This window comes from Oncorhynchus mykiss, chromosome 5 (assembly GCF_013265735.2).
Source record: "Oncorhynchus mykiss isolate Arlee chromosome 5, USDA_OmykA_1.1, whole genome shotgun sequence".
Lineage (NCBI taxonomy): Eukaryota > Metazoa > Chordata > Actinopteri > Salmoniformes > Salmonidae > Oncorhynchus > Oncorhynchus mykiss.
In genome coordinates this window covers 32,141,881-32,152,814 of record NC_048569.1, presented here as the reverse complement: position 1 = coordinate 32,152,814, position 10,934 = coordinate 32,141,881, and the positions used below count along the sequence as shown (strand labels likewise).

Here is a 10,934-nt window from a genome sequence, read left to right as displayed (position 1 = left end):
GGCCTGTGTTTGTTCTTCCATGGAGTTTTGGAGGAAAGAATGTTATCTAGGGTATCTCCTCTCTAAGTCTGGTGTCAACAAGCTGAAATTGTATACATTTTCCTAATGCAGGACATGAGTCTGGAGTCATGAGTCAAGTGTTTTTGTAGGCTTCCTACCATACACCAAATCCTATAGTCAAGTTCTTACACAGGACTGGTAATATAGCACATGTATAGGTTACAGAACATATTGAGCAATAATTATATATTCCAAACAAACACAAACTGCCTCTATTTTTGTAGATTTTCATAAAAAAATCCACAATCTATTTGAAAAAGTTTCTTCCAACACTTTCACAAACATATTAACCTGCTTGTAGGCCAACAGTAGGCAATGTAATACCACATACATTTCAAGCCGTATTCCTGTTCTGTTCTTAGCAACAACAACATTCAAATATCTGCCGTTGGTCCATATACGGCACAGGGTTATAAACATTGAGGCACCACCAATGACTTAGCCTATTCTTGACCAGAATACGGCGAAAAATATATATATTCAAAGTTCAAACACACGACAATGATAGTCTTGTACTGTGATATGTTATTTTAAATGAAAAGCCTATCGTGTGTCTCCATGAAGGCTGCAGCCATTGTTACAGTATGAAATTATGAATGTGTAATTTATCCTTCACTGTAGTCACCTGTTATGCCCTCTCTGTTTCTCTGTTCCCAAATATACAATTTATTAATTTGTCTATCAAATAAGAGATTTGACAAGGGGACAATTGCCGGATATCATCATCATCACAACATCATAATATTCTATATTTGTCACGTTCGTCATAACGATGAGACCAAGGCCCAGCGTGAGATGAATACATACTTATTTTATTAAAACAAAGAACACTAAACAAACTAACAAAACAACCAAACGAACATGACGCTATAAGACACGAGTGCTGACATACAACTACACATAGACAATAACCCACAAAACCAAAATGGAAAATGGCATCCTAAATAGGATCCCCAATCAGAGACAAAGATAAACAGCTGTCTCTGACTGGAAACCAATTCAGGCCACCATAGACCTACATATACCTAGACATACCAAAACCCCATAGAAATACAAAAAACCCTAGACAAGGCAAAACACACATACCACCCTCGTCACAGCCTGACCTAACCAAAATAATAAAGAAAACAAAGATAACTAAGGTCAGCGCGTGACAATATTAGTAATATGTTTATACATTAGAATGTCGTATTTTAACTCTGGAATTACATTCCTGGTTACAAGATCTAAATGTGTTATAAACAAAACAGTCTCGAGGATTGAGAATGAGTGCACAAGTTACAACACCACAATAGAGGAATAAATAATGATTGTTGTAGCAATATTTTCCTCAAGAGGGCGGTGTGATACACAGTTGGTTGTGAAAACTGAAGTGAGATTCTTCCAAAACCCAGGGATCATCATCATCATCATTCCATCTGAGATTATAAGGACACAAGCCCTTTACTTATGATAAATAGCTACGTAACATTGTGGGTTTCTACAATGATATTACGATGGAATAATGCTGAATGGATTATGGAAAGAACAAACTCATTCATACTTGTCTTTTTTAGACTTTCTTTTCATTCATTGGGTTGATACCTGTCGACCATACATGATTGCTGTCGATTCACCTGAGTTGCAAAATCTCAAAGAAATCCCTGGGTTGTCTTTTACAATGTACTGTGCTGTCTTTCACAATGTACTGTGCTGACCAGAAGTCCGGGCATTGACGTGAGTGAAGCGAGGCTCTGATCAGTGGGAGTGGTCCTAAAGTAAATCTGTGCTCGCCCGCCTGGCCACACTAGACATTTTCAGAAAGTTTACATGACTGACCGCTTCTCACGCGCTCGTGGATTAGCCTACACCCGGCCATTCTCCATTCATATGTGAGTTGTATCAATGATTTGTTGTCAGCTTTAGTTGTTGTCACTGATACAATGTATTCCCTTGTTGTGTTGTTTATTTAAAGCCAATGGTAGGTGACAATTACGTAAAATAACGTGTTAACAAGTGTTACAAAGTTGTCAACTGTGAGCTATTGTCAGGAAAAACGTATATTAGCCTGTAGCTGTATATGCAACCAAATATTAACGATGAGTTTCACTTTTTCATCCTATTTATATCAGTCAAATGAAAAAGTAACGTTTTTTTATTTTGTTTCATTTCAATAGCCTGTCTTCAGCTTGCCAGGAATATTGAACTACTTTCTAATGTCCATTTTCTATAGTTCTAGTGATTTGTTTATTTAAAAAAATGTATGGACCACTATGGTTCTGATGTTCAACACAATGTCAGCGTTATTAGGCATCAATAATTCGGGTCTGTCTGGCTAAGGAAGTATCCAAAGTTACATTTGTTTTGCTTTGGTTGCATATAAACAGTTTAAAGTATTTTCCCCTCGCAGTATCTGAATAGCAAGAGAGCAGTCTCTCCCGTTTATCAGATCTCAGCATTGTAATATTATTTAAAGAAAGCGACGCCGTACCATTTCCTGACAGACTGGGCCAGCAGTTACTGACAACTGGATTACCCATAGAGCTCTGCGCCTTAATGTGAATAAAACTGGGCTGTGCAAGAACAGATAGTCAGTCCCATTGTAAGTATAAACTTAATACGTTTGTAACCCATCATTACAATGTTTTTACATGATTAATAATCAAGAAGTTCCATGCTTGATACTGTACAAGCTTATTCTAGCATGCATTGTTAACACAATACATTCCCTGTGTTTTACTTCAAATGGCAACACATAATAGTGGAGAAACAATACTTTTTGTTGTGTGAAACTGTAAAAGTAAAAGTTATTTCAACTAATTTTGTGCTGCATCCTTATAAATAGAGCAGTCTCTCCCCTCTGTATTCACATGCTGATTTAATATATAGTTATTCCATACCCTTAAAATGATAAACCACCCACTGCTTGTTGCACGTGCTGTAGTTGGTCATATTTGTCAAGAATTAAGTGATTATCATATTTTGAATCTTGATTAGGTATCATAGCAACAGTTGTAATCAAGCACTTTACTAGAAAATGGGGGGTAGCTGAGTAGAGAGCAGCACAGTAGAGAGCAATACATTTATTAGAAATGGCCTTGTTAATCATCACTTTTAAAGATGTTAATCAGCGTGCTGCATCTCATCCTTCCCGTTTAGGAACAGGCCCTCAGGAGAGAAAATTAAATCCTATAATAAGCTCACATAGCATAGCACTGTCCTAGATAAAATACAGAAAAATAGAGAAAAGATAAAGTGATGCAGTTTATCTTGGCAACACCATCTCACCATTTCATTTTCAATGGCAAAGGTTCCTTGAGGGGATTTGTAAAGCTTGCCAGCATTGACTGTAGAGAATGAGTATCACATTGATTAATTTGTATTTTTTAATTATGGCAAAGAAAAAGTATGTGCATTGAAATTATATTAATTATACTGTGATGTGGTAATATACATGTTCAACATCCGTTATATTCTACTGTTATGTGATGATATAAATGTTCAACATCAGTTATATCAGAGGTATGCACTACTTCTTATTGGTTGTACCGTGTCAGTATTATTTGAATCACCTCATCTATGGTAGAATCTCAATTGCATACTCCTCGCATCCTCTCTCCTCTCGCCTCTTTCTCAAAAGCCATTGGAGGAGAAGGTCAGAGGGGAGGGACCTCGCTTTTTTATCCAATGGGTTTTGAGAAGGAGGCGGGAGGAGAGTGGAGAAAGGACGCGAGGAGTATGCAATTGAGATTCTCCCTATGACTTTGCTTGGCAGTCGGCTATCTCCAACTGACACCCTGTCTCTTTTCTCTTAGCTAACCTTTGACCTATCAAGGCTGGATTTGTGTAGTCACCCTTCTGGAGCAGAACCACTGTCACCACAGTCACAGCCGTGCTGCCATTGGACACTGCTTTCACTGCCCAAGCACCTAGACACCGGCCAGTGCTTCTTTGAGACTCCCGCAGATAGCTGACTTTGAGATGGAGAGCAGCAACATGTCGCGTTTACCTCTACTTCTACTCTGCCTTGCCATCGCCACTTCAGGTAAGACCAATGTTTGGTTGAACCTGCAACTTCCATCTCTTTTAAATTGTTGTGTTAGTGAAAATGTGCTTGGTTGACAGCTAGTGTGCTAGACTTGAATTGGATACTGATATTGAATTGAAGCCTAGAGGTTCTTTCCTTCAGAGTAAGCAATGTAAAAAGGAAAAATGCCATTCATCTTCAATTTGACCTGTCAAGACTTTGTTATTCTAAACTCTTTTTGAAAAACCAACCGAGAGTTTTATTCTCTCTCTGTAAACCATTAGGATTTCCAGTTGATTGGATGAGTCTGTATAATAGGATATCGTTTAGGTACAGCGATTTTGTTTATTTTTGGGCCTAACTGACAAGAATTCCTGAAGCCTAATTTATTTTAAACTTGTAAAGGATAAGGACTAAATGATACATGTGTGCATCCATTTATTATTGTACTGGTACATGCTATAGGCAGGGTAGACTTTTTTTTGCGTTGCATGTATATTTTTAGGTATGATAAATGGCTGTAGTTGCTAGTTGGCAGCTAGCTGGAGTGTCATGTAGGCAATGGAAAAGTATCTGCATGCTCTGACAGGTCTTGTATTATGCTTAGCCTGCTAACAGTTGTGGTGGATCGTTTGGGTGATGCTTATTGTCAGTTGGTTAAGTAGTCAGATGAAGCAGATGTGGTGCAGGCCATTCCAGAAGACAATCAGGTTCATACACTTACAGTATATCCTCCCTGTGCTCAAGTGGTACGTTGTACTTAGTATGCACATTTGATGTATTTGGCTCACAATGAAAAAAGAAAGCAGCCAAAAACATAACCAAAAAATAACTTTATTCATGCCAAAACATTTATTGGAGTATTTTATGAGCCTTTCAAGACTTCAACATGGGAATTCTATGTAGTAATGCTGCTGAACACAGCATTTTGTTGACTCCAATCACTTGTGAGAGGCTGAGGTTGCGACTGTACTGTCTGTTGACAGTGTAGCCCTCTGTAGTGGATCCTGGTTGGGGATCTGTGTCCTGTCTGGGTCTCACTGGTTTAAATCCCTGTTGAGGACCTCCATTTGCGCTCCAGTCCAGACGGTAGTTGGGCTCCAGACTTCTGTTCTGTAGTTCCATGGGGGCTGTCAGCTTTACAGTCTCTCTCTGGGGGTGTCCCAACGGGGGGCTGTGTCGACTGTAGAACTCATTGCAGGCCAGTCATTTCCAACGGGGGGCTGTGTTGACTCCTGCCTTCTTCTGTGCAGTAGCTCCATAGGAGACTCTTAATTGTTCTTCCCCTAAAGCGGCAATGTATTGATTATTGTCCCCTTCTGCTGTAGTTCTCCATAGGAGCCTGCCACAGTTCCTCCTTCCTTCTTCCAGGGGGGGCTGTAGTGACTATATCGGCTCCCAGCTGCAATTAGTTCGCTGTGGGAGCCTGACGTGACGGTTGTCGACTCCTAGCCGGGTCCCTCTCCACAGACTGAAGGAAAAGTACAAAAGCGATTAGTCAACCGCCTGAAAGGGAGGGGAGCCTGAAGGGGACCTTGGGGGAAGCAGACATATGGAGGGAGATGGAAGAGAGGGAGGGCGAGTAGCAGAACAGCAGGCAGGGGAGCCACTGGGACCACATCCTCAGGAAGCCATGCTGGAGGCTGAAGGGTGGGGAGGGTTGCAGATGATGGTGGTGGTGGTGGGAGGGGGTTATGTAACTCTCCAAGAGCATATCAGTGGCACAGTGGGGGGCGAATCGGGAAAGGGGTGCAGTGAAAGAGAGGGGGATGAAAGGAGAGGGATGGAGAGAGAGAGAAAGAGGATGCATTGAGGGATGAGGCAGAGAGATGGAGAGACTGAGATAGGAGATGATGCAAAGGAGAGGTAGATGCAGAAAGAGGGAGGGGACTAAAGAGAGTGAGAGAGATAGAGAAATACAATATGGCAAGATGCAGAGAGAAAGCGAAAACAGGAAGAGATGGATAGAGATGACAGACAGCTCCTTAGTAGGGCCTTATAGAGGGTAATGACGAACCGAAAGAAAGCCCCGGCTGACTCTGTTAAAAATGGCGCTGGGAGTCTAAATAGCTCACTTCCCCACACTACAGCAGAGCCAGCCCTGTAGACTGCAGCCAGACTGGGTGGCAGGACCAGGGAGACGTAGTGACGCGACTCCAGACCGATTTCTATCTCACTGTTGCAATTAGCAATTCATTTCTGACTGCCTCTCTTTTATTCTCTTTGACTCTAGCAGCGCTGAGTGGGACTAGCTATGCTACAGTATTTTGCTCTTCTCTTCTCTCTCGCTCTCTCTCTCCCAGTCATCCCTGGAAGGAAGAGAAAGCGTTTGATGAGTTATGATAATGTTTGCAGGTGGATAACTTTTCCTGTTTGTAGATTTTGATGTAATCTCTGGAGTAAATCATGGCAGTGTCATGTAAAACTATTAGAGAGCCAAAGGATTCTTTCCAGCTTGCAAGTTATGTTGTTCTTGAAGTAAGTTGTTAACAAGGCACTCCCCTCATGTGACAAGACATACAGCATTTCAAAGCACTGTTAAACACATCTAGCTCAGTCTAATATAGGCTATGCATAACCTAATGTTGATGTAGGCACACTTTCATCTAGGAAACCATTTAACTTAAACCTATTTAATATTTAATATCTAGGAAACATATTTTGCGGCTAACATTTACAAAAGTTTGTTTCTCATCTGCAAGGAGATGCTTCAAATCACGAATGTATTCATCACATACACAGTTTACAGCAGGTACAAAAAGTTACAGCAAATGCTTATGTGCTAGCTCCCTCAACAATGCAGTACATTAGTCAATAATCAATAAAAACAATGAAAAGAGTCAAGTAAAAAATAACAAGTAGTATAAGTAATAGAAGAGGTAATGGACTGTATTTACACTGTATTTACAAATATAAAATGGGTACTGGAATCAATAGTATATAATAGAACAGTAGCCCTGTGTGTGTGTGTGTGTGTGTGTGTGTGTGTGTGTGTGTGTGTGTGTGTGTGTGTGTGTGTGTGTGTGTGTGTGTGTGTGTGTGTGTAAGGGTTGGATGTGTGGTTAGTCAGTGCAAATAATTTATATGGTCCATATCACTAACAAATAGCTGTAAATCTACAGCAAAACATTTACAGTTAGCTACTGTAATTCTATATTACAGTATGGTACTGTAAAGAGCAATGCATTATGAGGGATCAATGGCATTCTGCTACACTGCTGTGAAATTACAGCGATTACTGTAATTTTACAATAAAATGTTACATAAAAGTACTGTGTTATCAGTTTGGCTGTGTATTTACAGCAGCATATTGTGAATTATGATGCATTGTGGAATAATGTTGTGCTCAGGGAAGGAGTCTCTGGCTCATTAACATATTTTGAGGGTTGCCTTCTAAGAGGCTTTATTACTTTTTTTCTGTTTTGCCTTGTAATCACAGACAGTTTGGAAGCCTTTGTTTAGGCCTCTCGAAGAGCAAGTGATATAAAACACCAAATATGAGTAAATATGCTGTAATATACAAATACCTAACAGCAAACCTGCTTGCATCAATCCCATGTAATTACTGTAGCATTTTCTTTCTTACAGTCTAGTAGGCTAATTTTACAGTATTCTACTGTATCGTTACTCTGATATTACAGTAACGTACAGGAAGCTGGTGGCAAGTAAAATGTTTACGTTGCCGTTACCGAGAATATTGCTGTAGTTAAGCGGGCTACTTGCAAGTTTATTTTTGTATTAGAAAATTAAAAACACATGTATTCTAATTAAACTGTTACAAAATACATAAATTGCACTTCAGGCTAGTGAATACTGCCCATCGTTGGCACTAGGTGGCTGCACTGTGAATCTGCAACACTTTACTAACCATTGTGCTTCCAGTAATGCACTGTAAATTCTAGAAATACAGAATGTTGCTGTAGTCAGGTGTTACAGCAATATGCTGTCAATTTGTAATGCAAGTAAATCTACAGTAATTTACTGGCTTCTGTGCTGACAGTATTTTACTGTACATTTACAGTAACCTACTGGCTACTGTGCTCCTGGGTCCCCCAGGTCAGGCTGGTCAGTGGCTGTGGTGTGAGCCTTGAATGGCTCATAAGTAGCGGACGCTGATATAAACTCTTCATCAAAATGGTGATCTTCTTGTGCCAATGCCAGCAGCGGGCGTCTGCACACTATGGACATATAAGGCATGGCATTGTGCAGCTCTTATCTCTGGCCAGTCTGCCCTTGCTCAGCCAAATGTCTGCCCAATCAGAAGTGTTGAAGGGGGACTTGTACCTGTCCCTTAAAAAAAAAAAAAACTCAAGCAAAGTGCTTGTTTGACTGTAAGTTTTTTGTATTTTCCCCAAATCCCAGAGAGAGTAGTACTGGGTTGGTTGTTTGGTACCTATTCTGCATTTCTCACTATGCAAATTCAAGTATTTAGTATGCTCTGTTGGTGTGCTGCTTCAAAGCAGTATGCATAAAGAGTTGTCAGCTAAACATTTAAAAAACAGGAAATGATTAATGAACAGTTGATGCTTTGAAGCTTTGATGGGTGTCATAGGTTTTAATTGAAACTTGTTCTGCTTTCTCTGGATTCATGTGGTAAAGTGCGGAAATTTCTCTTTGATTTATGACAAACTTGGTGTGTTCAGGGGCTTGTGTGTGTGTGGGTGCCTGTTGTTGTGTTTGTGTAGGGGCCATTTTTAGAGTTCTAGAGAGTACCTCTGAATATGAACGTATGCTTTTGATTAGTTCTCCAGTAAGGCGGCCCCGAAGTGACTCTTATAAACTCCATGCAAAAGGTTTTATTGTCTCCTGCTCTGTGTTGCTCTCCAAATCCCCCATTCTGTCACACCTCTATGAAGCAGTAGGTTGACTTTACATTCTGTAGGTTGCATATCTGATTGGAGGTTAATTCAATGGTATTGTGATTGGTCAACAACTCAGATTTGAAATCCAAAAAACTCAGATGTCATTAAAGAGACTTAGATTAATTGTCTCTTGCTCTTTGTTCCTGACCTGCCGTGGTGAGATGCTCTCTCTGTGTTGCATGGTGTACTGAAACTTATTGGATACTTGAACATGAAAAATGGTTCGGTACTAGAATTGTTGTTATTTTAGGTTCTTCTGTCAAATGTGTCTCACGTCATAAAGTCTGTTTATCAGCGCAGCCGATGTCCCCTTATAGCGCGAGCGCACCGTTCATGCCTCTTGCCTGCTCCACTTACTCATTGCGAGAGCACTGGGAGTCTGGGCTGCAAACATGTTAGCACCCCACCAGAGGAAGCTGGTGGGGGGAGCTATAGGAGGACAGGCTCATTGTAATGGCTCGAATGGAATAAATGGAACTGTATCAAACACATTAAACATATGGAAACCACATATTTGAGTCCGTTCCATAGATTCCATTCCAGTCATTACAATGAGCCGTCCTTCTATGGCTCATCCCACCAGCCTCCACTGCTCCCCACTCATGCTGCACAGAAGTTAACACACTTGAATAATGCAACATGGCATGTAGAAATATTCAAACGTAGTTACTGTTCACAAAACAATGTCATTACAGGCTAGAGCAAGAAGATACCGGTAGCTTCCAATTTTGTAGTCTAACTTTCCTTGCTAGCTTACATCAATTCACTGCAAATCAAATCAAATGTTATTTGTCACATGCGCCAAATACAACAGGTGTAGACCACACAGTGAAATGCTTACTTACAAGCCCTTAACCTACAATGCAGTTTTAAGAAAATACCAAAAAAAGTAAGAGAAAATACGAACAAATAATAAAAAATCTGCAGTAAATAACAATAGTGGGGCTATATACAGGGGGTACCGGTACAGAGTCAATGTACAGGGCAACGATGTTGAGGTAATTGTGGTAATATGTACATGTAGGTAGAGTTATTAAAGTGACTATACATATATAATAACAGAGCGTAGCAGCAGTAATGCAAATAGTCTGTGTAGCCATTTTAGTAGCTGTTCAGGAGTCTTAAGGCTTGGGGGTAGAAGCTGTTTAGAAGCCTCTTGGATCTAGACTTGGCGCTCCAGTACCGCTTGCCGTGCGGTAGCAGAGAGAACAGTCTATGACTAGGGTGGCTGGAGTCGTTGACAATTTTTAGGGCCTTCCTCTGACACCTCCGGGTTTAGAAGTCCTGGATGGCAGGAAGCTTGGCCCTGGTGATGTACTGGCTCGCACGCACTACCCTCTGTAGTGCCTTGCTCTCAACCTGCTCCACTACAGCCCGTAGATGAGAAAGAGGGCGTGCTCAGTCCTCCTTTTCCTGTAGTCCACAATCAATTCCTTTGTCTTGATCACGTTGAGGGAGAGGTTGTTGTCCTTGCACTACACGGTCAGGTCTCTGACCTCCTTCTTATAGGCTGTCTCATCATTGTCGGTGATCAGGCCTACCACTGTTTGTCATCAGCAAACTTAATGATGGTAACCCATCATTAACCCTCGGTAGAGGCTCTGGACTGGGAACCCTTGCAGGAGGCTCTGGACTGTGGACCGTCGCAGGAGGTTCCGGACCGTGGACCATCTCAGGAGGTTCCGGACTATGGACCGTCTCAGGAGGTTCCAGACTGTGACTCGTCGCCGGAAGCTCTGGACTGGGACTCGTCGCCGGAAGCTCTGGAATGGGACTCGTCACCGGAAGCTCTGGACTGGAGACACGCACTTCAGGGCGAGTGCGGGGAGCAGGCACAGGACGTACCTGACTGGGGACACGCACTTCAGGGAGGGTGCGAGGAGCAGGCACAGGACGTACCTGACTGGGAAGGTGCACTTGAGGGAGAGTGCGAGGAGCAGGCACAGGATGTACTGGGCTGTGGAGGCGTACTGGAGACCTGGTGCGTAGAACCGGCCCACGTGGTA

At 41.6% G+C, this 10,934-nt stretch overlaps 1 protein-coding gene across 3 annotated transcripts in view; it reads left to right on the top strand.

Moving 5' to 3' along the window:
* Positions 1-1,783: 1,783 nt before the first annotated feature.
* LOC110523606 (endoglin) overlaps positions 1,784-10,934 on the top strand; it is a 64,795-nt gene continuing 55,644 nt past the window's right edge. Inside the window, exons 1-3 of one of the 3 annotated variants that reach the window (XM_036977275.1) lie at positions 1,806-1,931; positions 2,544-2,641; positions 3,855-4,084. In XM_036977275.1, coding sequence (XP_036833170.1) covers positions 4,021-4,084 — 64 coding nt within the window. In that variant the 5' untranslated portion in view covers positions 1,806-1,931; positions 2,544-2,641; positions 3,855-4,020. Of the gene's footprint in view, positions 1,932-2,515; positions 2,642-3,854; positions 4,085-10,934 lie in introns of all 3 variants that reach the window. The other 2 variants (XM_036977276.1, XM_021602463.2) reach the window with 2 other exon arrangements.